At 50.0% G+C, this 27867-nt stretch overlaps 2 protein-coding genes and 1 long non-coding RNA gene across 4 annotated transcripts in view; all 3 read right to left on the bottom strand.

Annotated features, from left to right (window-relative positions):
* The window catches only part of LOC144144337 (uncharacterized), a 46249-nt gene extending 35452 nt beyond the window's left edge, over positions 1-10797 (bottom strand). For both annotated transcript variants that reach the window (XM_077675735.1, XM_077675736.1), the window contains exons 1-2: positions 10608-10797; positions 9417-9486 (exon numbers count right to left, since the gene is read on the bottom strand). In XM_077675735.1, the coding sequence (XP_077531861.1) occupies positions 9417-9486; positions 10608-10622 (85 nt within the window). In that variant the 5' untranslated portion in view covers positions 10623-10797. The remainder of the gene's footprint in view (positions 1-9416; positions 9487-10607) is intronic.
* LOC144145730 (uncharacterized) overlaps positions 1-27867 on the bottom strand; it is a 206048-nt gene that overhangs the window by 177177 nt on the left and 1004 nt on the right. The window lies entirely within an intron of this gene.
* Positions 18503-27867, bottom strand: part of LOC144144734 (uncharacterized) — a 22167-nt gene continuing 12802 nt past the window's right edge. Inside the window, exons 2-4 of the mRNA XM_077676256.1 lie at positions 20648-20919; positions 19611-20022; positions 18503-18507 (exon numbers count right to left, since the gene is read on the bottom strand). Coding sequence (XP_077532382.1) covers positions 18503-18507; positions 19611-20022; positions 20648-20914 — 684 coding nt within the window. The 5' untranslated portion in view covers positions 20915-20919. The remainder of the gene's footprint in view (positions 18508-19610; positions 20023-20647; positions 20920-27867) is intronic.

The raw sequence follows: 27867 nt of genomic DNA, 5'->3' as shown, positions 1-27867 counted from the left end.
TACTGAACTAGATCCCCTCTCGACCGACCCCCGACAAAACCCAACACTCCGGTTTTGATACCAAAGACCCCGCCTCCAAGAAGGGGGCGTACAAGAAAGAGAGAAAAACCCGTTAAACAATTAATAGAAACCATTGATTGGCCACAGGAACCAGCCAATCACACATGTGTCCCCACCTGCGGTCACGTGACCCAACCCTCTCTCTTATGCACTCATAGTGCGTTTCCCACGCACGCTGTTGCAACCGACCAGAAAATACAGGACATCTGCGGCCTAAAGTGGACACACCATTACGTTCAGCGGGCGGCATCTGCTCAAAAGCCAAGCCGACGGCTTGGAGCGGTCTTCGCGCAGCTGACCGCCTCCCGCGTCCTCGCCTTGGCGCCTTGTCTGCGCGCGCGCCGGGACAAAGAGGGAGTCGGGGCTAATCCCCTCCCAGACTAAAAGGGGCGCCGCCGCCCGCCTGAACCAACGTTTATAGATACTATAGACGTTGGCCTGAACAGCCCACGGGAAGAGACGCTGCCAGCCCAGGCGACCGCCATCGATGCGAACGACCCGTCAACGGAGCGTGCCCGGCGCCGGCTTCGGAGATTCTCAAAAGCTTACACCGCGCGCCTTTCCGACACTACGAGACACGCCATCATTCAGCTTCCCGTCAGCTTGTCATGCCGAATGAACCAGCCACCTCCGACGCGACAGAGGTACTCAGGCTAATCGCCCCCGTCTTTTGACACACAAAAGGACGGGCACAAAACACGCTCTCCGCGGCTCCGAACTTGGCGTCCGTGCGGCTGCATGAAAGGGACACGGGATAGCAACTACCAGCGGAGGCGACGCCAATACATGAGCGACCGGCGGCCTTTATTAATTAAATGAGGAGCCCGAGCATAACAGACCTTTTCAAACAATTTATTATTCGAAATGACTAAATTAAGTCTTTAATGAGTTTCTCCCAAAATATTACATTATTGTTAACTACCAGCTTGGGTTGCAGAATATCAGCCGTGACTGTTCTCGCAGACTCCGTAAAAAGAACACGCTTTATTTGTTATTTCTCTAGCTTTAGAAGAGCGTGCTTTATTTTATAATTATAGAATTGCACACTCCTATTTGCGTTTTTCTGGCATTGTATTTGAATTTACGGCCACTAACACGTTTAAATCTAAACCAGTGAAGAAACTAAGGCGAGCGCGCACGGTACAATGGCGGCCCATGATGACACAGACGGCCTCCTAGTGAACATAGTAAGGAACTCTATATGCACTCACTATCTCCAGCGCATATTGTCACGAAGTCAAAGATGTCGCAGTCGTCTTCAAGGAAAAACAAGTTTATTGGAGTGAACTTGTGCTCCCCTAACAACCCAAAAAGTGCACAGGTGGCGAAGCAGTAGACAACAAAGTGACGTGCGTTAGCGAGCGTCGGCGATTCGGAATGCCGCGGCGTCTGTTTGCAGGCTTTTATCGTTCGGCACGAGGGGTTCTCGAACCGTCGATATTTATATCTAGAACATTGTAGATTAAAGAAGAGTATTCCAGGCTAGTGACGTTAGGGCGAAACGCTCTCCGTATCAGAATGAGATAACCCGTCCGGCATAAAAATAAATAATGGAACACGCTGTTCGCTTGGGACACATAACACAGGCGGGCGCGGCCGGGCACTAAAAACAGAACAAACAAACCCAATGTCTGGTTCGCGGCAATACTCCCCCTCTAAGAGTGCATCGACTCGATGCTAAAATATAACGACAGTCCGAACAAACAACAACAACAAAGTCCGTCATCTTGCCCAGTAAGGTTTGAGGCGAACCACGTGGACGACTTCGGGTCGCTTGCGTCGTCGTGATATGCCGGAATCACCATCGGGGACCACCTCGTAGGTAAGTGGGCCAACACGTCGTAGAATCTGGTATGGTCCGAAATACCGTCACGAAGCTTCTCACTGAGTCCGCGTCGTCAGATGGGAGTCCACACCCACACACGATCCCCAGGGTGGTACTCGGCGTCTCGGCGTCGGAGATTGTAGCCTCCGGCATCCACCAGCTGCTGGTCCGTTATACGAACTCGAGCGAGCTGGCGGGCCTCCTCCGTACGTTGGAGGTATCCTTGGACGTCGGCATTGAGGTCGTCGTCTTCTACCTGCGGAAGCATGGCGTCGAACATCGTAGTCGCCGTCTTTCGTAGACAAGCTCGAACGGTGTCATCTGCGTAGTTTGCTGGGTCGCCGTGTTGTACGCAAACGTGACATACGGGAGGACTTCGTCCCAAGTCTTATGTTCAACGTCGCCGTACATACACAGCATATCCGCGATCGTCTTGTTCAGACGTTCCGTAAGTCTGTTCGTTTGGGGGTGGTACGCTGTCGTTCTTCGGGGATCCGTGTTGCTGTATAGATTCCTTGCATCAGCTCCGCAGTGAAGGCCGTTCCGCGGTCCGTGATTAGGACTTCAGGGGCTCCGTGTCACAGCACAACTTGATTAATAAACAACTTCGCGACTTCTTGTGCAGTCCCCCTCGGAAGAGCGGCCGTCTCTGCGTAGCGCGTCATGTAGTCCGTCGCTAGGACAAGCCACCTGTTCTCGGATCGTGACGTAGGGAACGGACCCAGAAGGTCCATTCCAATCTGTTGGAAGGGCCTCGGTGGGACAACGATTGGCTGCAGAAGTCCGGCGGGTCTCATCGGCGGCGTTTCTTCGTCGCTGGCAGTCATGGCAGCTCCCGTCGTAGTGGGTGACGTCAGAGGTAAGGCGGGGCCAGTAGTACCTCGCCTTGGATTTTTCCAATAGTGCTAGCTGTGCCGAGATGTCCGGAAGACGAGTCATCGTGGCACGCTTCCAAAATTTCGTCACGAAGGTCCGCGGGGATGACAAGAAGGTAATTCGTTGTCGTTCCGGGGATGAAATTCCTCACCAGGACGGAGTTTTTCAAGCTGAATACTGGTAAGTTGCGTTGGAACGCTTTATGCACGGCGACGTTGCGTCCTTCGAGGTAGAGGATAATGACGCGCAAGTCGGGGTCGGCAAGCTGCTGTGCGGCAACGTCGCTCTCCGTCATGACTCCGAAGAACGCGCCGTCTTCATCGGAGTCTTGTGGTGGTGGGTCGGCGGGGGCCCGGTACAGGCGATCGTCGTCGGAGTGTTTCCTGCTGGATTTATAGACGATTGTACCGTCGAACTCCTGCAGGCGACAGCTCTACCGCACAAGACGGCCAGAGGGGTCCTTCAAATTGGGGAGCCAACACAGCGCATGGTGGTCTGTTACAACCTTGAACGGTCTACCATACACGTAGGGGCGAAATTTTGAAATGGCCCATATAATTGCGAGGCACTCATTCTCGGAGGCTTAGTAGTTTTTCTCCTCCTTCTACAGACCACGGCTGGCAACGGCAATTACTTTTTTGCATCCGCTTTGCTTTTGGACGAGGACGGCACCCAACCCTACATCACTGGCGTCAGTGTGCATTTCCGTTTCGGCGTTTTCGTCGAAATGAGCGAGCACGGGCGGGTTTTCAGCCGTTGTTGCAGCTCGCAGAATGCTTTTTCTTGGGCGTTTTGCCAGCTGAAATGGGTGATATCCTTCGTCAAGCGCGTGAGTGGCTCTGCAATGCGTGCGAAGTTTGCGACGAAGCGCCGGTAGTATGCGCACAGTCCGAGAAATCTTCGCCCGCCCTTCTTGTTTGTCGGTCTTGGGAAGTTCGCTATGGCTGAAGTCTTCGCTGGGTCAGGCAGGACACCCGCGGCGTTGATGACGTGGCCCAAAAACTTGAGTTCCTCGTACGCGAAACGGCACTTTTGAGGCTTCAGCGTCAACCCCGACGTGCGAAATGCCTCGAGTACAGACTCCGATCTTGCAAGGTGTTCATCGAAATTTCGGGCGAATACCACAACGTCGTCGAGGTATACGAGACAGGTGTGCCACTTCAGGCCAGCTAGCACGGTGTCCACAACTCTTTGAAAGGTTGCTGGTGCCGTGCACAGCCCGAACGGCATCACCTTCAACTCGTATAGGCCGCCCGGGGTTATAAATGCGCTCTTCTTTCGGTCTCTCTCGTCCACTTCTATTTGCCAGTAGCCTGTCTTTAGATCCATCGATGAGAAGTTCTTCACCTTGCAGAGGTGGTCGAGGGCGTCGTCGATTCGGGGCAGGGGGTACAAGTCCTTTTTGGTGATTTTGTTCAGTCGCCGGTAAACCGTACCGGGAAGCCGGTAAAAGCAAAACCTTAATGTGCCGTCTTTCTTATTCACCGGTACGACCTGCGCAGCCCAGGGGCTTTTTGATAGCTGTATAATGTCGTCGCTCAGCATGTCTTCCACTTGTGTCCGGATGGCTTCCCGCTCGTGTGAAGAACGCGGTACGGTGACTAAGGTAGGTCGGGCTCCATCTTCGGTTATTATTCGGTGCTTCGCTAGAGGTGTCTGGCGTAATTTTTGGTTAGACGAAAAACACTCACTGTACCGACGCAGCAAAGCCAAATTTTTTTCCGTTTTTTTTTGTCGTAGCGCCGGGTTCACGTCGAAGGGTTGCGGAAGCTTTAAAGGAACACTGAAGTGAATTTGTCAAGCTCCCGTTTTTACTTGTACTGCGTAGACTGGCTCAAATTAGCACACTTTTTATCGTTTATCCGGTTGACAAGTATGTAATTATTTTACAAAGCGCGAAAGAAGAAAAACTACCATGCGCGGTTTGCGGCGGCGGCATCAATCAAAGGTTGTGACGACGAGAGGAGACGCACTGTGATTGGACGATGCCCAAGATTAGCATTCAAGCAAGTTTCCGTTTCGGTTCTGTAAAACAACATGCTTGACATCCGACGGCATCGTTGGATGGGAATTCTCGATATCTTAGTAATTGTCGTTCCGCGCTTCTGCCATGTTGCCGGCTGTAAAATGCCTAATATAAGCTTCCCAGGACGGCTTGGAATCGTAGCAATCAGTAGCCGAGGCCTACGCAGTGGATGAACGCCCTCCGCGTCCCCGCAGACGCTCAAATGCCATGCGCTTTCCCCCCATATTTCGAGCTTGCCTCACTCATGCCTTTACCGTAAAAAGCGTGTTCGCATCAGGCCAAGGGTCTGTTGATTCTGGCCTGTGCCCACTGCCCGCAAGCAGTCGGTGCTTATGCCAACAGCATTCCAAGAGAACTCGCTAGCGCACCAGTGTCAGCCTGCGCGCGTTCTGGGCACTAGTTCGTGGAGCAATGAACGTAACGGCCCAAAAAAGGTGAACTCAGTATAGAAAACATCGACCGAAAACGAAAAGTCAATTTATATAAAAAAAAGAACGTACCCCCCGTGATTCTAACTCGTGACTTGCAAAACACTTGAAGTAGCATACCAAGGGCTCTAGACCACTCGGCCACGGGCGAGCTCTGATGACCTTGGAAATATAAGGTGTATAATGTATAATCAGTTTACACTTTTGTTTAGTTTTAGCATTTCAAGCAGCTTAGGTGACTATTTGTTGTATTGCGCTCGGGCAGTAAGCGTCCCACAAGTTTCCACAATATCTCACATCTAGCAATTGCACTTCTTAGGCGGAAAAGCGTTCGCAGATGCGTAGTCGTGCTGCTGACCGCTGCGCTTGTTCTCCCAGCGCAAAAAAGTGCTTCCTGCACCCTAGTTTTACGCTGTTTGATAAACGTATCAGTGAATTTATTTCCTTAGTACCTATATTGACTTCGCTGACTCTTCTCCCGCCTTGAAGTGGCCTTATATTTTCCTACTGGCGTACCAGTCAGCGAAGCGTCACATGCGCGCTTGTGCAGCGCTTGTGTGAAGCGATCTTGACTTGGAGCTAGATACAGCGTACAAACTATAAAAGTAAAGAAAGGCACATTCTCCCATTCACAAACGTGTCCTAGCTTCGTTTGAACTGAGCTAACGAATTGCGAAGGCCCGTCGGCGGCCGGCGGACGAAACGCTGGGCCGACGGACTCTGATTGATTGATTGTGGGGCTTAACGCGCCGACGCAACGCAGGCGATGAGGCGCGCCGTAGTGGAGGGCTCCGGATTAATTTTGACCACCTGGGGATCTTTATCGTGCGCCGAAATCTCGTACACACGGGCGTTTTTGCTTTTCGCCTCCATCAGAAAAGCGGCCGCCGCGGCCGGGAATCGAACCCGCGACCTCGTGCTCAGCAGCGCAACGCCTTAGCCACTGAGCCACCTCGGCGGGTCCGACGGACTCTGGCGGAAGGCCGGCGAGCCGTGCAGTAGCGCAGCCAATTGCCAGCTCATCTGCTGCTGACGTCACACGAAAACGCCACAGAAAATGGTCGAGGGTGCAGAGAGGAGGACAGCATTTTCGAACTGATTTTTCTACTTAGTAAATTCGAGTAAACGCGCTCAGAGTAGTCGAAGCAGTGCCTAGGGACTCCGGACTACAATTTGCGCTCGTAATCCCGGAATGTTTAAAAATCACTTCAGTGTCCCTTTAAGGTATCTTCGGATGCGCGTTGAAAGTCGGCGACTGCGATTACATCACTTGCTTCTTGCGTTTCTTCGAGGAACGCAATTGCAGCTCCCTTGTTTAAATGCTGGTACTCCTCGGTGAAATTAGTGACCAAAACGGTGGATTGGCGTTTCTTACAGTGTGCAATGCCCCTTGCGACGGAGACATTACGGTCGAGAAGCAACCTTTGGTCACTCTCTACGATAGCGTCGACGCCAGGAGCAGCATCTTCACAGTAGACCGTGATCATCAAGCTTGCGCGGGGTGGCAGGGTGACACGATCGTCCGCGATCCTTACGGCAGCAGGGTGTTCGGTTCCGGCGTAATGGAGTGATATGGGGGAAAAGTTATCGTCTTGGTCTGCAGATCGATTATTGCACCGTTGTCCGTCAAAAAGCCCATTCCAAGAATTACGTCACGGGAGCAGTTAGGCAAAATAACAAACGCAGCAGGGTACGTCATGCCGTCTATGGTAACGCGTGATGTGCACGTTCCACTCCGGGTTACGAGAAGGCCTCCTGCTATGCGTAGTGCGTACCGCCCCATCTGGTCGTAACTTTCTTCAGCTTAGACGCGAATGATCCGCTCATTACCGAGTAGTCCGCTCCCGTGTCTATGAGGGTGACTACATCAAAGCCGTCGATGGACAACTGGACGTCGGACGCCGCCTTTCTCGAGTTCCGGGTGCGTCGGGGTGTCGTATCTCGGCTTGTGCGTCTTGGCGGTTGAGCACTATGCGTCGTCGTTATCGTGGTCTTCTCAGCGGCAGGCTTCGTCATGTCGGGTACGTGTCGAGCCGAGTGGCTGTCGTCGTGGTCGGGAGTGATGTCAGGGTTCGATCTGGTCGTCGGGCTAGGGCTCGGATCACGCTGTTCGGTGCGTCCTTGCGTTTGGAGGGTTTTAGTTTTTCCGCCGTTGTGCAACTTCACCTCCAGAAGTGGCTGCTTTTATTTTCCCCCGCGTGGGCTAGGGGACCTTCCACGTGAGAACTCAGCATTGCTACGGCGGTTCGGCGACTGGTACGGGTAGGGCGACGGCGAATGGTTGAAACGTTGAAACGGGCTGTACCTCGGTTGGTGTTCCACAGGTAGTCTTCGATTTCAGTATAGGTGCTGTCCGGGTCGGTGGCGTTGTGCGTCGACGAAGAACCCTCGCAAACCGAGCCTCTTGTAGGGGCAGCAAAGGTAGATGTGGTCAGCCTCTCCGCAGTGGTAGCACAGCGGACGATTGTCGGGCGTTCGCCACACGTCGGTCTTCCGTGGGGCGGGGGGTTGCACCACAGGTGGTCGGGCCGGCGACAGGGGACGACGATACGGAGCCTCGTGACAATAGAGCGCCGGTGGGGGAGGGCGACGGACAGCAGCCGCGTACGTCATGGCTTGTGGTTCGCGAGGTGCTACTGGCGTCGTTGAAGGTTCAAGCGCTTGCTGCACTTCTCTAATGACATCGGTAAGGGAGGCGACTTGTGGTTGTGGCCGCGTGTGGAGCAGTTTCCGCAGCTCCTCCATCACTATTGCGCGGATAGTCTCGCGTAGGCTATCTGCTGGAATGCGCATGCTGTCGACGCAATTCGCATTGGCCATGCCAAAAAAGTTGCGGTCATTATGCTTAGCACGCATTTCGAGGGCCATCTCAATGATGCTGGCTTCGGTTACGAATGCGGCGACGGTCTTTGGCGGATTTCGGACAAGTCCAGCAAATAGTTCCTCCTTCACACCGCGCAATAAAAAGCGCAACTTCTTTTCTTCGGCCATGCGAGGGTCAGCACGCCTGAAAAGCCTCTTCATCTCTTCAGCAAAAACAACAACGCTTTCGTTAGGGTGCTTTGTCCGCGTTTGCAGCAAGACCTCGACCCGCTCTTTTCTCACAACCGTGGTGAACGTCGTTAAAAATTGCGTTCTGAAATCGTTCCAAGTCTCTAGGGAGCTCTCATGGTTTTCGAACCAGATACGTACTGAGTCCTCAAGGTAGAAGAATACTTGCCTCAGTGTCTCCGCGTTGTCCCATCGGCTAAACAGCCTGACCCGTTCGGCTTGCTCCAACCAGTCTTTGGGATCTTCCGAAGGTGACCCGTGGAAGGATGGTGGCTCTTGGTTGCTGAAGAACGAGGGCAGGATTGGAAGCGCTGGTAATGGTGCCTGCGTTGATCATGGTGGTGGTCACGACGTCTCTCTGCACTTTATCCGGAAGCAGTCCAAATTCTGGCTGAAGGAATTGCTGTCGGCGGCTGAAACGAGTTGGGCTTGCTTGTCGGCTTGACGATGGCTTAGGGTTCATGTACCCCGCCCCTCCACAAGATGTCACGAAGTCAAAGATGACACAGTCGTCTTCAAGGAAACAATGAAAAACAAGTTGATTGGAGGGAACTTGTGCTCCCCTAACAACTCAAAAAGTGCACAGGAGCCGAAGCAGCAGTCAACAAATTGACGAGGGTAAGCGACTGTCGGCGATTCGGAATGCCACGGCGTCTGCTTTGCAAGCTTTTATCTTTCGGTGCGAGTGTTTCTCGAACCATCGATTTACATCTAGAACATTGTAGATCAAAGAAGATTATTGCAGGCTAGTGACGTTAGGGGAAACGCTCTCCGTATCAGAATGAGATAACGCGTCCGGCATAAAAAAATAAGAATGGAATCCGCGGTTCGCTTGGGACACAGATAACACAGGCGGGTGCAGCCGGGCACTAAAATCAAAACATAAACAAACCCAATGCCTAGTTCGCGGCAATATATTCATAGATCGCCCTGGCAAAAAGTTTTGTCCGCTCCGCCCACGGCTTTCGTGCTCCATTTCACTGATGAATCATCTGTACAAAAGAACGCTGGAGCAAATTTGCCGAACTGTAATTTTTGGCTGCATTACTTATGTGTAATTCCTATAATCTCTTACGTTGCTGCACTACTGCGCTCAGGTCTCCCTACACAGTCCAGAAAGCAGAGGGAACGAAGGAAAGGGTGGGCTCACCGCACATCTCCTTTGCTGTCCTCAAGGAGGTGATCTTGGTCTTATAGCCCCATTTTAACTTATATGCGACCTGAAAGAATGCAGAAAGAACATTTCGCGCAGAGATTTAGAACTGGGAAGAAAAGGTGCACACTAACTACAAGGAAGCTGGCTCCAGCCTTCGAGTGCACTAACACTGGTATTATGGCAGCATGTTCGCAAGAAATATTTGCGCAGAGGTGCAAAGGCTTATTGTTTCCACAACGGCGTATAAGATACCAAGTATAAAATATTTTTGTGAATGAATTTCTGCCCATTCCATAGATATGGTTTACAACACGGCATTGCACAAGTATTTGGTGTTTAGGCATTAACTCATTCACAATAATCGGCAATCCTTACAAGGATTGTTGATTATTGCTCCCCCAACAGCTTTGCAAGCCTAATTCCACGGCAGATTGAGAGGTTCAGGATTCGAAACCGACTTTCACGAGTATGCACAGCAGCTATTGTTGCGGGGCTCAAATTCGACGTCTCACGACGGACGAAGGCAAGGCACAGAAATAAGTAACATCTTGTGCTGCTGACCCGTAATTTTGCAAGAGCGTCGCATGCTGCTGCGGAACCCCGAAAAAAAAAAAAGTGGGAGCAGTGGTGGGCGTCGGCGCCACTCGCACCCACAGGGAATACAGCGCGGTCGTATCACACTCTTCCATCCTCGCCATGCTATGCCTCTTCTGGCGTCTGGGTGCAGCAGCGTACCGCTGGAGGCAGTGAGCGGTATGTCGGCTGGAAGCTCAATCCTGACCTTTCGCCGCTTCGAGTGTCCTCCCGTATACTGAGCTCTGAAACCGCTGAAACTTCCCCGCAAAGGCTGTGAAGGTTGCAAGGGGGGTGTGACATCCATAGAAAAAGTTGCTCTCAAGTTGCCCGTATCATGCACCCACATCTAACTTCGAATGTGGCCGGAGCATTTTGCCAAGACGTGCCTTCGCAGGGGATTGTCATCCATACTGCGGCACGAGATGCACTTTAATTATATGCCGTTTGCTTGAAGGCCTTTCGTCATGATGGCCGCAGAAACACACGTCAGACCCTGCCTTTCAGTTGTACCAATTAAGGCATTCACTGAAATTAAGCGGACTTTTCAGGCAAGTGGTAGTTAGGCGGTGCAGACCAGAAAGAACGCACAGAAACAAAGCACGAACTTACTGAAGACTGTTGCATGTCGACGGGAAAAGGCGTCCGGTGGTGGCTAGGCGCACTTATGGCCACGGCGAAAGCAACGTGCGGTTGGTGACGCGTTCGCACAGATAACGATTGTTCAGCTCGCACAGCCTGTTTCAAACAGCCCTGTTCGAATCGGCAACGTCTTTCACGCCACGTGAGCTTTGCGAGTGCCGCGCCGCCTTCTGGCGCTTTTCCTCTCTGCGTGGCTGTTAGGGGCTCATGCGGTGTCCTCACTTTCTTTCTTTTGCTTTTTTTGCCTTCGCGTGCTCTAGAAAAGTTAGGCTTACTTTTGTAAGCAAATGATACAGGCGGCCACAAAATAAAACGGGCCAAGCAAGCTGTGCGCGAGAACTGCTTTCGCGACACCTTCCCTTAGTTCGTGCCTTCGTCCCAGCGGGTTTTCTTGCTGGTCAATGCATTTACGTTTTGTTGATTGCGACTGCAGAGATTTGTTCTCTTGCATGTGGCACCGGGCAGCGAATTATTTCGCCGAGTGAGCTGCGCAGCTGTCATTATTATTGGCATTATGGTATTTTTGTATGTAAAGCAAATCGGTGTTCAATCAAAACGATAATAAATATTCATCCTTTGTCGTCGTTGTATGGAACCCTTACCAGACCTTGTATGAGGCGAATAGAAAGCTGGTATCAAGCACTGATGAGAGCCACAACGGTTTATGTTCTCCAGAAATAGAAAATAGAAATAGAAAAGTGGGCTTTACGTAGTCAGGCCGTACTATGTGACGTAATGGTTAAAAACTATGCTACTGCTGCATCGTATTTTCGCCTCTTTCTTTGTTTGCGACACTGGTATATTTCGAGCGGCTTTTTATCTGCTGCACAGTGTTTGCGCCGCTTTCTTCGCTTTTGTTTTTGCGTCTTAGGGCATGAATTACGTCAGCATGTACACTAGCACGCGCCACACCTTCCCTAGAATGCGGTTGCGTGTTTCCAAACGCTTCGCTGCACAGAGCACCCACGTGACATGTGTTATGTCACTGCGTGCGCTATTCTTTTGAGCGCCTGGTACAATAACCCCACCGTACCGGCTCTGTAGCCTCGAGGTAGAGCACCGAGTACTGGCGCTGACGGCTTGGGTTCGAGTTCAAGCAGGCCTATCGCAGATTTTTTTTTTTCATTTCCTATTTATTCCTAACGTTTAATTTTTTGTTTTAAACGCAAATCTACGTGTCGTTATTGTCAATTTGGCATGGTTTAGGTAACTTAGGTTTGGGGTGCAGCCAATGACCACGTTGAATTACCGTTCTCCACCACGCGAACAGACGTGTCACGTGAGTGCTCTGTGCAGCGAAGCGTTTGGAAATACGCATCCCGGTTCTGCCTGGCTGGGGGCACTTGTTTCACTCACGTGCCATCACGTCCTGATGTGAGGCGCTATTCTACTACTTTTACTTTTTCAACTAGTAGTGTTTCCAATTTCGTAAAGTGCGCACGTCAGCCGCTGAAAAGGTCCCGATTGCTGGCCAATCCACCAACTGGGTATGAACCACGAAGAACGGAATTCAACTGCAAATTTTGTTCTACCGCAGGCGACGTGTGGGGTGATAAAGCATCGGCGCTCACGCCATGATGACCCACAGAAGCTTCGTGGTTACTAACTACATTTTACTTTGCACTCTACTACGCAACCTGTAATTCCTGTCCCCGAATGTGGGCAAATCCCAGCTTACCCCAAACTCCCTACCCAACCTAGGAGCAGGGCGGGCTAGCTGGCGGGCTGCTCCGTCCATCGTAGTCTGGTAGAGGGAGTCTGGGCCGCTAGCGCGGACCAGGGTTCCCGGACTCAAGGAGTCTCTCTCTCTCTCTCTCTCTCTCTCTCTCTCTCTCTCTCTCTCTCTCTCTCTCTCTCTCTCTCTCTCTCTCTCTCTCTTCCCCACCATTACATCGCCGCATGAAGCTCGTGGAAACAAAGTTTGCTCAATCACTTGAATGGACGGGGACTCGCCGCGGTGGCTCAGTGGCTAAGGCGTTGCGCTGCTGAGCACGAGGTCGCGGGTTCGATTCCCGGCCGCGGCGGCCGCTTTTCTGATGGAGGCGAAAAGCAAAAACGCCCGTGTGAACGAGATTTCGGCGCACGTTAAAGATCCCCAGGAGGTCAAAATTAATCCGGAGCCCTCCACTACGGCGCGCCTCATCGCCTGCGTTGCGTCGGCGCGTTAAACCCTACAATCAATCAATCAATGAACGGACGGGGGAGGAATTTTTAGGGTACAGGTCCGCGCAGAAGTAAACGAAGCAAAAGAGCGGTGGCCAAATTGCTTCGCTGCGCCGTGCAGGAGCAGCGTCGGGAACCACGGAGCGGTGTTCTGTGGGCTGTTACGATTCAGTGCGCAGCTAACCTCTGCGCGCGTGCTGCTTGGTGTAGTGCGGGGAAGCCTCGTGTGCTTGAAGGCAGAGCCCGCCTTTCCCTAACATGATACGACAGGCATGTTCGCAGGCATGCGTTACCGCCACGCAGACACTTTCTGCGGTGACGGACGCCCAGGGCAGTTGCGAAATAGAAAACAAACTGTTATGTCTGTAGAGACTTGAAACTGCCAGCGGACACTACTCAACAAGATGTCCTCTCCACCTCTCAGACTAAACGTGCGCTGCTACAGCCGCTATCACGACACCGAAAGAAAGTGTTCTTGTGCGTCCGGACTGTGTTTGAGCCATGGGCAAATATGTTTCAACTTTCAAAGCTGGCGCTTCGGGTTCTAAATACGCATTTCCATCAGGTCGACAGCATCTGGTCCTGCTGTTGCTCTGTTTAGGTGCTACTCTAAGTTGGCCCGAAAGGGTGCTGTTGCTGTATCGTCGCTGTTCACCTCTCGCCATGTAATAAAACAGTTAAGTTTGGCCTTCGGCCCTTTGTCATCAACACCAAGGCTTGCGCTCGCCGCTCGTACACCAAGCTACCATTACATGACGGAGGCGACTCAGCTTGGTACGGGGACGTCTTTGCCAATGTAAAAGGGTGCGTTCGCGCTGCCTCTGCCACCTTGTCTGATATGTTTAATCGTCGCTTTGCCGTCATGTTAGACTGGGCGCGACAGTTTTCAAATGGCAGCTCTAGGCTGCACGGGTCGCGCTCCCATGTGCCCGCTTTCATAATCACCTAGTGGAAGAGAGATGCGAGACCGGATCTTTTATTCTTCAGGCGACAGTAAACATTGAGAATGAAAGTGCTGCGCTCTTTTCCGGGTTTTCCTGGTGATTAGTTCCATAAACGTGTGATCGTGCTCGCTTGCAGTGAGAATATGTTGGACGGCTATAATGTCCTTTCTGGCGAGGGTACAGACATCTCGACCTTCTTTCGTGGTGTGCGTAATGTAGCCAGGAAGCTTTGCAGTAGCGTTAGTTTCCTGTAGGGCAATAATATCTAGGGGGTGATCAATTGAGCCAATGTATTGATGCAGAAGTCCTTGCGTTTGCTTGTATCCTCTACAATTCCACTGTCAGATGCGGAGGGTGTGGGGGTTGCGTGTCCTGTGGCTAGTCATTGTTGATGGTGGGCAGTTCTATCTGGGTTGCGTCGGTGGATCCTGGGTGTTATGGTTTTTCTTTTCTGGCCAGATGACGAAGGATTGATGGCTGTTGGGCTTTGAGCTTATCAAAACGAGCGTGTATCTGCTTAACGATTTGTTTATGCTGAGTAGATAGCTCACTTATTTGTGCCGACAGGGTGTGATATTCTTCACTCATTCGTTTGGCAACTTGGTCGAATGCTTGTAGCAGCTCAGCTATAGTCCCGGATTGTGCCATGTCTGGTGCGCTCGAAGTGGAGGAGGAAGCGTCTGATTTCGGGGCAGATTCTATCTTGCGTTTTTTGTCGCTGGGCGGAGTGTTTGGTGTAGCCGTGGCGAAATGTTTTTGTTATGTTATTAAGCATTAAAAGTGTGTAGCTCAGCGCGTAATGCTCTAATTTTCTGTTGTAGCTTTGCACAATCACTACAGGGTGTTTCAGGGGGGCGAGCAGTGGGGGGGAGAAGATTGGCCCAGCTCACGTAATCGGTGTTGTTTCCCGCATTGTTTTCCAAGTTGTTGGCCCGATCAACAGGTGCCTTGGATTTCGAACGGCTCCGATTCGGTGATGTCTTCCTGTCGTGGGGTGTGTTCGCTCTCCCATTTCTTCTTCCTAAGTGTATAGGGATCCTTGAATCGTTGTTTGCACCCTTTGTCAGCTGTTAGATGACTGCCTTGGCAGAGAGCACAGGTGGGGTTGCACAAGTGTCCTTGCTCAAGATTGTGCACTCCACATTTGTCGCAAGCCCCCACAGTAGGGGTTGGGCACACGTCCACGCGGTGTCCGAGTTTGTGGCACGTGAAGCAGTACAGGACCGTCTTCCTGTAGATGTAGCAGCGCAGTTCGACCCCCTTGTAGTAACCATAGAATGGTACTTTGGAGCCAAGTATTGTAACGATGACGGAGTTGGTCTTTCCGAGTCTTCTGCACGCCACGGATTCATATCCTAGTAGCCAGAGGTCTCCTAGGATGTCTTCCGGGGTGCAGTGATTTGGTACCTCGTGTATGACCCCCTTGCAGGAGTCATGAGGGTAGAGTCTGTAGAGGCTTACGCCGTATGATTTGTCTTGAATTTTGAGCTAAGATATTGTACTGAGCACCCGTGCTACTTGCTCGTGCGGTGTTCTGACGGTCATGATGTTCTCATCGTGATCAATAGGAACACGCAGGTGGGCCTGTTTCCACGTGAGTCTTGCTACGGAGAGAAGGCTATCGGAGCGCGTAGCTGCATGTTGTTTTCTCAAGTCAAGCCCGTCTTTGGGCGGAAACTAATGCCGGATCAGGACGTGGGCCGAGGCCTACATGAGCAATTTTAGCATGCTAGTTACGAAATAGCAGTTCAGCGAGCAGCAAAGCTCTTGCCCCTAAATGTCCTTCCCTGGCAATGCGAGAGCGGGTATGTGCAAGCTTTATGCAGGTAGCGTCGTCATGCTGCTTTGCCCAAAACACCGGCAAATCGCTATAGTGTGAACACAGGTATCCGACGGTCTGAGGTTAACGTTACACTTTAAGCACTAATGATGTCATCCGATTCCCATATGCAACATTGAGTTTATGGGCCTAACAAGGGCGATATCAGCCAAAGCTTCCAGCCATAGTAATAGACAGAAACCACAGAAACCAAAAATGAGAGAACACGTTTTGCCATGCGGCATATATATGACACGAAGAAAGGCCTTCGTTTAACGTTCAAGGCAATCATAAGTTTCCACATGTGGGAGAACGGGGTTCCCTATGTAGGAGCTGCTACAAAATTGTGGCGACCTGACGCCGCATAATTTTCTCCGTGGTGCACAATACTGCCATTATTTCTAGAATGGGCGTGGCTCAATCCCTTCACAAAGCTTGATTGAGTGCAGGAAGTAACATGATCTGTTTCCAACCTCAAACTGGCGGAAAAAAAATTGGCCTGGTATCTGCTCCTTTGGTTGCAAATGTCGAGAAAAGGCGATAGTCATTCGTCGACATTTGCAAAGTAAATGTCTCCTATTACGTTCCCGCTCACCTATCATGGTGTTCTTTTTCTGCCGAGCTCCTCCCAAGGTAAACACGCTGGAGCTTTGCTCCAGTCAATTTAAATTTACCTCGTCACACTGGTTTCCGCCGAGGTCCTCGATGCCAGCGCTGCCGTACGGCGGAGACGCGCGTGAATCGGGCCCCCTACTCCAACGTTTACAGAACCACGTTTCTACACTCCACGAGCGTTCCAAGCAGAACGTGAAACCTATAGTGGAACCTCTCGTAACAGTCACCTCTTGATTTCTTAAAATGCCGCCAGAGCTATAGTGGCGAGGGGGCAACATAAGGCGACATAGGTGATTTTTTTTGCTTCAATAGATGTAGTATTTCTTTTTGCAAAAACCAAGCATCCATGAATTTTTATTTATCATTTATGTAGTGATTTTATGCGTTATATTTGCGTAATTTCTTGTTCTTTTTCAATAATGTTGACAAGTTCCGAACATTGCCACCAGACTTAGACGTTTAGATCTGGCTGTTTGCGCAGCTGCTGCTTTACTTTGGCTGGATGGCTGAATCGAGTCACAGATAGACAGACAGACAGACACAGACCAAGATTTCTGAGTTAAGTAGCCTAAAAAAGACTATCGTCTTTAAAATTCAATTACTTCTGCGTGTATGACCGGCTACAACATGGTGCTGCTGTGTTTGCAGAGGAGGCAAAGAGCTGACAACACGGATTCATTACGTTCTTTTTATTTACCTCCTAGCAAAGTCGGCGTTAGAAGATCAATATAGGCTTGACCTTTCGTAAAAAGGTAAATGAACTGTTACGAAGGGCGCACCGCACAGTCAGTTGGGATAAAGAAGGTTGTGGAGAGGGGGAAGAGGGAGGCAATGCTGGTGCAGTGGAAGCAGCAACACCGCTGTGTTAATTAAAATATGAAGATTTAAATATATATGCAGTTAAATGCGATAATTATACCATACGTAGAAAGTAACAATGCTATTACGCAATGCAAACTGCTCCACCATTTGATAAATTATAAATTAAAAGGTAGGTTTGCTTCAGAAGGCGCCCAGGTCTACGGTCACCGCAGGTTTCTGAAAAGAGAACGAGAATACGTATATTGCAGTGGTACGATCTCAAATAGGATACAATGAAAGCTACTACGACACAGGAAGGACTAAAATGCACCAAAGTTCCCTTGTTACTTCCAGCTATTAGCTATATGCGTCGCACTTCACGCCCAACCCTAGTTTCTTTAAATTTGACATGGAAAGCGCTTCACAAGACATTACCACCACTTCTGCTGCCATACCATTCCTTCCTTTGTTCCCTGTGAAAAAGGCAGCCATTCCAAAGTCGATAAGGACACAGAGGGCACAGAATTTCTGCGCACAAATCAGCCTGCGTGTACCACTGTCATTATCGCCAAGCATCCCAGTGTCGCACCCATGCAGAGTCAAATCTAAAAAAAGATAAACTTTGGGGATTTTACACGCCGAAGCTATTAAAGACTGGTTTTGAGAGTCGCCGTAGTGGAGTGCTACAGATTTAGACCACCCGGGGCTCTTCAACATGTGCTAAAATCTTGGCACATGAACATTTTTGTTTTTCCTCTCTATCAGAAAAACTGGTTCCCGCGCCTCGGATTGAACCCACATCCTTGGGCTCAGCAGCACGATTCCAATCCTTGCAATTCCAACCGAGTGTGCTCCCGTTGTTTATCCACACTATAACGTTGAGATACGCACTGTTACTATAACTGATCTGTGCATGAACAGAAGCACACTGCAACAAGGAGAAGTACTCTGCCAATCGACAGCACCGTCACCGCACCTTTCCTTCTTCGCACGTCGGTCTCCGACCTTCCGCTCAAATAAAGGTCCAGACTACCTTCCCCCCTTTAAATGACAATGTGCGTTAGCCGATTGGCGCCCTAGACTGGAACAAACACTTTCTGGCTTGGCTTCACATTTTTATGTGCTTTTATTACATTCAAACCACCGACCTCTGCATTCAACCTACTCCAGCTCCCACAAAAACGCAAAGTGGTTCCAACTTACACCCTTAGGTCTGCCTCCTTGTAGGTAGCGCACTTTGTGGCGCTGCGCGCCGGCCGCCCCGATGGCCTCAGAGGCGGACTGCCTTCGCCTACCGCTGGAATGAGAAGAGGCATGTGGAATCAAAGAGAAGCACTCGCCTTGCAATTCGCCACTGTCAGGGGCGATTATTACAGGGCAGCTCGAGAAAGTTAATTTATTAAAACGTGATAATTTGGGCTTCCTTTCTCTTTTAAACGGAATTGCGAGAGCACAGAGCACGATAAAGACAGCCTAAATGGGTGTGTTCCTTTGCGTGTGAACACCTGAAATCTCGAACATGACTATGCTGCAAGGTTCACAATATAGGAAGACCACGTAACCATATGGACTGAAGCAGCCCACATTTTATGCCCCGAAAACATGCAAACCGAACTCCCAGCCGCAGCAAATCTAATGCTACTTGGGCACTCCTGGTCCTGAATTAGCCCCTGAAAAAACCGAATTCTTAGCCGTGTTCGGCCGCAAACCCTCTCCGCACTATAATCGCCCAACTCTTCCTCGCGTCGGTACCTCTATAACCCACCTTCTACTCCCGCTTCCCCCACTTGATTAGCATCTTCCGGTTGCAATAAAGGCCATCCATGAATGCATCCATGCATGCATCCATCCATGCATCCATCCATGCATCCATCCATGCATCCATCCATCCATCCATCCATCCATCCATCCATCCATCCATCCATCCATCCATCCATCCATCCATCCATCCATCCATGCACCCATCTATGCATCGATCCATCCATGCACCCATCCATGCATCGATCCATTCATGCATGAATCCATGCATCCATACATGCATCCATCCATCCCACATGCATCCATCCATACATGCATCCATGCATCCATCCATGCGTCCATCCATCCATACATGCATCCATCCATCCATCCATCCATCCATCCATCCATCCATCCATCCATCCATCCATCCATCCATCCATCCATCCATCCATCCATCCATCCATCCATCCATCTCTCGCTCTTTCTCTCTCTCTCTCACACACACTCCTGTGAATCGAGGTCATTCCCAATCTACTAGGTTACTCAGGACTGTTCCTCAGCACTGTCGGACCCAACGTTGTGATGCTCAGCTAGCTTACTTTCCAAAGCCATGAAAAGTAGAAAAACTAGGACTGCAAAGCTGATACTTTGCAGTCCATTTCAAGCGCGAACAGTAGGGGATTTTTTGGCGATCATGTTACGCAGGAAAGGAAAAGCGGAAAAGCTGTTCCGAGGGACGTTAGTGCGGGCAAAGTGGCACCAGCCATCAGACTTGCGCTTTGAATGATTTGCCAACTATATTTTGATATATCGCAGCTTGACTAACAATATGGTCTATGCAGCATGTGCAGAGACAAGTGCAAGAACCGGTGAAGAATAACATGCGCTCACACGAAGAGGTACCGGTGGCCACGGGTTCCGCCAGGGGCAAGCGACCACGGCGCCGTGTGCGAGGGGGAGGGGAAGACGGTTGGGCAGGCTGAGGAGGAGCAGGTGCCTTGGAGTCTGCGGTCTTCTTCCTCCCCCGCAACTTCCTGGCGTGTGGCGGCTTCTCGTCGCGGCAGAGGTGCCGCTTTGGCTGGAAGGCAGCATTCCTCTTTGGACGAGGGCCCACTACGTCGAGGGCAGCTGAGCATCGTGGCAGCTGCGTGCCGTAATATACGTCTTGAGGACCATCCCCACCTCCTCCCTCGTCCTGCTGTCGGTTGACGCGTTCGCCAGGTGGGATGGCCACATCGGCGTCTCCAGCCATTTGTCCAGAACGGGAGAGGCCAAAGAAGGTCAGACAAGCCGCCTCGTTTTGCTGCGGGGCCAAAAGGGGAGACGGGGTTGTAAAGTCTCATCTTTCATTCCAAAGCTGCCCCCACCCCATCACACACGCGCGCACCTTTTAAGTCAGAATTAATGAGTACGCAATGAGTTCGTCGCTAAAAATACCGTAGTTAGATGCCTCTCGTGGGTACGTACAAGTGCCTCATTGATAATTTAATCATTAGGAGAGTACTTCTTGAGTTCTCATTACCAAGTCAATTCAATTCAAGTCTCATTACCAAAAAAATTCTCTCCGCTACTTCATTGCACTGGAAACATTATGCACTGGGTTTTTCTTCGAGTAACGCCATTGCTCTTTTTTAAAATCTTTGTCCATGATAGCTGATACACCCTGTATAAACCTCTTATTCAAGTGTTCTTTCAACTTTTTTGCCGTCAGGCTGTATTGAGGGACAGAGTCAGACAGACGCACAGACAGACATACAGACTTACGTTTTCGGGTATAGGTAGCTTAAGAAGGACTATCGTTTTTAAAACAGTCGAGCGACTTACCAGTTGCATTTGTCCCACGGACACCTATGCGATTCCCGAGTACAGTTTACGCAATTCCGAGGTTTTGTCCTTTTCGTGCAAGTGCTCAATCTGCAGCCACTTACCACACCCTCCGTTGGTGGTGCCTTAAGAGCTGACTGCCTGGGTCGAGTCCTTGCCTCGGGTGAGCCGTTCTCGTCGACCCGGAAGTCGGCCACCTCCCTTGGAGACAGGGCCACCTTCTCTGGTGGCAGGGTGTTTCTGCTCAAGACCTGGGTGGGGCTGGGGGTCTCCATGAAGCCCATGTCGAAGACGCAAGTGGGGGACAGCAACAAGGCCTCTTTCCCCCTTGGGCTGCCATCGCTAACTGGCAGGCTCAGTCCCTGGGCCATGGTACCTGCCGACAAACAACAGACGGTGGTTAGGATTACAAGAAGAAAAATAAGGGGCGGAAGGGGTTGCAATGAATGGTGCCCTGAAGCAGCGGTACGCCAATACAAAATGTGTGGCATCGTTTAATCCACACCATTGAGATGCTGCATTTTTAATTGATGACAAATATGTATATGAAAGGCGCATCAAAATTGTGCCCCTCCATGTGTTCATCAGTGGTGACCCCCCTCTCGCAACTCCCCGATACGTTGAGTGTCTCTCCATCCACACACGCATTTAAACGAGAAAACGAATTATTTTTCTTGGAAGCCACAAATGCACTTGATAAATAGAAGGTCTTCAAAGAAGTGAAAACAATTCGGGAGACAAAGTAAAAAAACTGGCGCCTTCCATACCAAAGACAGAACTAACGAGCCAGCAAACAAAAGGTATGACCTCTTCAGGCTGTATGCGGAATTTAGCAGTAGGGAGTGAATCGGAATGTCACCCTACAACTCCTTCGTCAGGACTTCGCTGTATTGCAGCCTCACTCGCTCGATCCAGCAACCAGGCCACAGTGTAATTTACATTTTTTTCTCCACTTTCTTATTTTCCAAATTTTTTATCTTGAGCTACTACACCCTCCCCATTGCTTTCCGAGGTCTTCTTGACTGCCAATTCTTATTTTCTGTCTTATTTTCAACGAGCCCCTCATTTCCTATTCTGATTCGCTACATTCATAGCGAGGGCCTCTGTTCTGGCAGTCTCGGTGCCATAGGGAGCTTAAGAGGGTTCAACGCTGGTCGACCACTCTCGACATGTCGTAGACGCTCGAGTCATGGCCCGGGGGTTAAAAAGAAGGTCCCCTTCACCCCGAGTAGTCCGAGTGGCGCTGGCTTCCACCCCCAAGCGCAGGAAACAAAAACACCTGAACATAAATACCCCAGAAAGTGGAGGCTAAAGTAGCCCCACCGGTAGCGTAGTGGTTATCGCACCAGACCGGTATTCTGGAGGTCGTGGGTTCGGATCCCACCTGGCGGGCATTTTTTCTCCACCTTCTTATTTTCCAAATTCTTTATCTTGAGCTACTACATCCTCCCCTTTGCTTTCCGAGGTCTTTTTGACTGCCAATTCTTATTTTCTGTCATATATATATATATATATATATATATAGGAAATGAGGGGCTCGTTGAAAATAACACAGAAATAAGGGTGGGCAGTCGAGAAAACCTCGGAAAGCAAAGGGGAGGATGTGGTAGATCATTGAAACAGATTAAGAATTTGGAAAGAAAGAAAGAAAGTGAAGAAAAAATGCCCGCCAGGTGGGATCCGAACCCACGACCTCCAGAATACCGGTCTGGTGCGATAACCACTACGCTACCGGCGGGGCGATTTTCCCATTCACTTTCTGGGGTATTTATGTTAGGTATGTTTGTTTCCTATGCTTGGGGGTGGTAGCCAGCGCCATTCGGACTAATCGGGGTGAAGGGGACCTTCTTTTTAACTCCCGGGTCGTGACTCGAGTGTCTACGACATGTCCAGAGTGGTCGACCAGCTTTGAACCCTCTTAAGCTCCCTTTGGCAACAAGACTGCCAGAACAGAGGCCCTCGCTATGCATGTAGCGAATCAGAATAGGAAATGAGGGGCTCGTTGAAAATAACACAGAAATAAGGGTGGGCAGTCGAGAAAACCTCGGAAAGCAAAGGGGAGGATGTGGTAGATCATTGAAACAGATTAAGAATTTGGAAAGAAAGAAAGAAAGTGAAGAAAAAATGCCCGCCAGGTGGGATCCGAACCCACGACCTCCAGAATACCGGTCTGGTGCGATAACCACTACGCTACCGGCGGGGCGATTTTCCCATTCACTTTCTGGGGTATTTATGTTAGGTATGTTTGTTTCCTATGCTTGGGGGTGGTAGCCAGCGCCATTCGGACTAATCGGGGTGAAGGGGACCTTCTTTTTAACTCCCGGGTCGTGACTCGAGTGTCTACGACATGTCCAGAGTGGTCGACCAGCTTTGAACCCTCTTAAGCTCCCTTTGGCAACAAGACTGCCAGAACAGAGGCCCTCGCTATGCATGTAGCGAATCAGAATAGGAAATGAGGGGCTCGTTGAAAATAACACAGAAATAAGGGTGGGCAGTCGAGAAAACCTCGGAAAGCAAAGGGGAGGATGTGGTAGATCATTGAAACAGATTAAGAATTTGGAAAGAAAGAAAGAAAGTGAAGAAAAAATGCCCGCCAGGTGGGATCCGAACCCACGACCTCCAGAATACCGGTCTGGTGCGATATATATATATATATATATATATATATATATATATATATAACACAGAAATAAGGGTTGGCAGTCGAGAAAACCTCGGAAAGCAAAGGGGAGGAAGTGGTAGATCATTGAAACAGATTAAGAATTTGGAAAGAAAGAAAGAAAGTGAAGAAAAAATGCCCGCCAGGTGGGATCCGAACCCACGACCTCCAGAATACCGGTCTGGTGCGATAACCACTACGCTACCGGCGGGGCGATTTTCCCATTCACTTTCTGGGGTATTTATGTTAGGTATGTTTGTTTCCTGTGCTTGGGGGTGGTAGCCAGCGCCATTCGGACTAATCGGGGTGAAGGGGACCTTCTTTTTACCCCCGGATCGTGACTCGAGTGTCTACGACATGTCCAGAGTGGTCGACCAGCTTTGAACCCTCTTAAGCTCCCTTTGGCAACAAGACTGCCAGAACAGAGGCCCTCGCTATGCATGTAGCGAATCAGAATAGGAAATGAGGGGCTCGTTGAAAATAACACAGAAATAAGGGTTGGCAGTCGAGAAAACCTCGGAAAGCAAAGGGGAGGAAGTGGTAGATCATTGAAACAGATTAAGAATTTGGAAAGAAAGAAAGAAAGTGAAGAAAAAATGCCCGCCAGGTGGGATCCGAACCCACGACCTCCAGAATACCGGTCTGGTGCGATATATACCGGTCTGGTGCGATACCGGTCTGGTGCGATATATATATATATATATATATATATATTTATACATAATCATATACATATATGATAATGTCAACCTTCTCCCCTATCCTCCTATTGCTATTTACTCTTTCCTCCGTATCCCACCTCCCCTACACCAGCAGGCGTTCCGGTGTCCGCCCCTAGGCGAGACAATTTACGCCTGTCGGTGGATCTTCTCATTCCAATGCACAGTCTATACATACATACATACATACATACATACATACATACATACATACATACATACATACATACATACATACATACATACATACATACATACGTACCCATTGAAGGTGTGTGCATGCCACTAAAGACACTAAACAAGCTATCTAGTGGTTCACTAAGTACTAGCTCCGCTATCTCACTGACCACTGACTGACCATGGTGCTGCTATATGTTCTGTGGTGGCTCCTCCCTCGTAATTGCCTCCAGGTTCTATTCTAAATTGAAATGGTGGTGCGAAATGACACCTTCTAAAGGCACAACCGCAAATCTTGAGCAGTTTGGTGACATGTTGAGGATTTCTCAGAATGGCTCAACAATTACCGTAGGGTACAATTTTGGAGCATCTGACACAACAGTGAAATCGCTGCTTTAAAGGTACGACCGACAACTGATTTTTGTGGAGTCCATGTGGTCTATCTCAACTGAAAGCCAGCTTTTTATAAGTTAGAGTAACCACAAGAAATTTCTATACCAACTGGGGCAATTATTTTTATTCGGCCGTAAACTTTCTGAAATTTGAAAGGTGGTGCCATGTAGTGTCTAACCGTGACACTGCCGCATATATGCTGCGGCCTTCGTGATAAGCACCGCCGGCAACTGATCGCGGAGGCTACGCGTGCGTATACAAATGACTCCGTCGGTTTCAATGCGTGATTCACAACAGCATGAAGGAGCAGATGAGCCTGCATTTTATTATTGTTTTGGTTGGGGACAAGTTTTAACAGCGATGCTGTTTAAGCTGGAGGTTGGGCCGCCGAACGTGCGCAGGAAAATCATCCCCGAGCGATGACGTCATTGCAGGCCGGCACCGTTGCTTTGCCGTAGCTTTGCTTTACAGCGCTAGGGCTGGACTCGTGTCGCCACCTGTCGGAGGAGTGAAACAACTGGTGCTAGCACGGATTTGGAAACGAATCACGGGGTGGCCCGCTCTATCGTTGTTGCGACTATTGGGGCAATTTTGACGGGCAAAGAGAAGAAATAATGCCAAGATAAAAGAAGCCAAAAGGCTGAGAAGCGATAGAGTTAATCAACTTCTTAATTAACGTCCCGCACCCCAGACCACATGAGGCGAACCGTGGCCACCGAACGAGTTCAAAAATTTTGATCAAACGCTCGTCTTGCTCCGCCATACGCTACTTTTGGAGCCTTACCACAAAGCCTGTGATGATGGGCACGAGTACATTGTACATACTGGCAGGATTAAATGTTTATAACTCTTTTTTCTGGGGGGGAGGGGGGGGGGGGAGGGCTAACAACGACACTACGCAGAAAACCTGACCGAAGCTTTGAAACATAGCCCCGCATAAAAATTAGCCTAACCAGGAATAGGCTCGGTGGGGCTGTGTGCTTAGTCCGCGCGCAACTAGTGCGAAGCTGGACCAATATTTTGAGTACCTCTTCATGCTATTAAACGGTTAACTGTGTGTTACCCACGGAGGAAAAAAATGGTGAGACGGCATGACGTCATTAAACCAGCCTTGGCAAGCTCACTTCCGTTGACGCCACTCCCTCCATGTTTCCCTTTACCAAACCGTCCTGTCCATCCCGCATGTGAGCACGCGTGTGACACGATACTTTATTGTAGCTTTATGCTGGCGTCTGTTCGGTTGTCGCCGGCTCACTTTCACATAGGAGGGATCACGTGGCACAGTGACCTCTGGGTCGACTTCGGTTTTACGTTTTATGACTAGGCTTCACGGTTCTCCAGTGTTGCCATCCTTTTCTTTTTTTCTTCCTACATGATGCTACCGCACGGATTATTGTCATGGGAGCTGGCATTCGTTTTGGCAGTATACGTAAGGCTGGTAGGTAGCGCTAAATATTCCGCCTTGGAACGTTCGAGGGCTCTATCAGGAATTTCCGCTTTGGTACAAGGTGTTGAAAGCGATGATCTTTTATTTGGAATAGAGAGCCTATGCTCCGCAAAAATCCGTTGTCTGTCCCTTTTAGTATTACCCCACACTCATGCGCATAGAAAGTAAAAAATACAAAAGCTACAAATAAGGCCGCGCGCATCTTGCGCAAGGCCGATGCCAAGGGCAGCAGGGGTGGTGTGGTGATCAAGTGGTTCCCTGCCCACATGGGTAAAACCGTGGTGGGCCATGGAGGGAACGCGAACCACAACGAGACGGCCAACGCCGTCGCGCGAGGACTTGCCAGCCGCGCGACGACGACTAGCCAGGCTGACTCCGACGACGTGGTCGCGGGCGACGACGACGACGGTACCAAGGACACCATGACCAGTTACAACGACGTTGTGAAGTGGTACAGACTCAATAGAAGGACGATGCCGCCCCCTCACCCGAGGCTCACTTGGGAAGAGGCAGTGCTATACAGACAGTTTCAGACGGACTCCGTGATAACCCTGGTGCTCGTGAAACACATATGCCCAATGGTGTACGAAAGTGACGTGTGTAGGCTGTGCGCGAAGGAGAAAGCCACGCTGGCTCACATCCTGTGGGACTGTAGTGTTAACGCGAGAACGGCAGCCAGGATGACGACGATCCCGCCGCAGCTAGAAGCAGCGTCGTGGACATACGACTACGACATTCAACTCCAGGCCGTCCAGCAGGTCTCGGCGGCCCTACAGAGGCAGCGACCGAGCGATGCCGAGGGTGAGGAGGGCGGTGGCCCTTCCACACCCGTGAGGCGGAACTCAGGAGCAAACCTCGGGGTTCGGCCGGGACGACGTTCAGGCCGCGTCGCGGCGAAGACAAGCCCTCCAAGCTGAGGGACGTCTAAACCGATCTGCAGGCGATCTAAATAAAATTGTTCTCTCTCTCTCTAAAGATGAAAAAAATGTGTTCGTGTGAACAACCTAAAAAAAGGGTGTCAGGTTGCTCAACACCCTAAAATAAGGGTGTGGGCAGCGGAGCTACGCGTGACGGGGTGGATGGGCCGAGAGCGCGGCATCACATACAGACACATTCTACATGCACTAGTCACACTTCACCATCAAATGAATTGAGCAAGAAAACCAACTGAATGCATGCCGACAGCGAGTACATGCTTACTTAGAAATTAATCTGCTCTTCATGCTTTTATAGCAAGCACAGGAAAGTCCTCCAATAGAGCCGGTGGACTTGTCGCAAAAATAAAATATTATTGCGCTAATTTCAGAAGTATGCATTTTAATGTAAGCATATGCAAATCAGCATGCGGATTAGGAAAAAATTTTAATCGAGAGGTAGTTATTATGTTCAATCAGTTGTGAAATTTTATTAAATACCAGACAAATATTCCCGCCATCTCAACACCCTTCAAGAAGGGTGTTCAATATTTTAACACCCTTTTCCCAAAAGGGTGTAAAGCTACAAATTAGGGTGTTGGAAATTAAGAAAAAGGGTGTAAGAGACCATTAACTTGGATGTATTTCATACCCGTTTACACGGGTGGACAGAACATTTTCTACAAGCGGAGTATGTTTTGTACCTCACGATGTTTCACACAACATAAATTGGCATAATTTATTACAAGTGAAGCTGTTTAACCTTGAACTAGGTTCGGTGGCGTTAGCAAAAAAAGCCAGAGAAAACGAACTGCGCCCCCTGTAAGGGGTGCACCTCCGCAGATAATTATTTTACCAGTGAAGCCGGCTTTGTAGCCTGTTCGAGTGTTATCACAGAAGGCGCAAGCGTATACGCACCTCTTACTACGCCATTTCAAAGGTACTAGTCTTTTTTGGATTCTAAAACGCAAAAAGAATTGACGCAGCTTGCAACGGTGGCGCAAGGCTGGAGAAA

The sequence above is a fragment of the Haemaphysalis longicornis genome, unplaced genomic scaffold, assembly GCF_048455015.1.
Source record: "Haemaphysalis longicornis isolate Haplotype H1 unplaced genomic scaffold, Haemaphysalis longicornis Haplotype H1 scaffold_7, whole genome shotgun sequence".
NCBI classification, from domain to species: Eukaryota; Metazoa; Arthropoda; class Arachnida; order Ixodida; family Ixodidae; genus Haemaphysalis; species Haemaphysalis longicornis.
The sequence above is the reverse complement of the archived record's forward strand: the minus strand, read 5'-3'. Positions and strand labels throughout refer to the sequence as shown.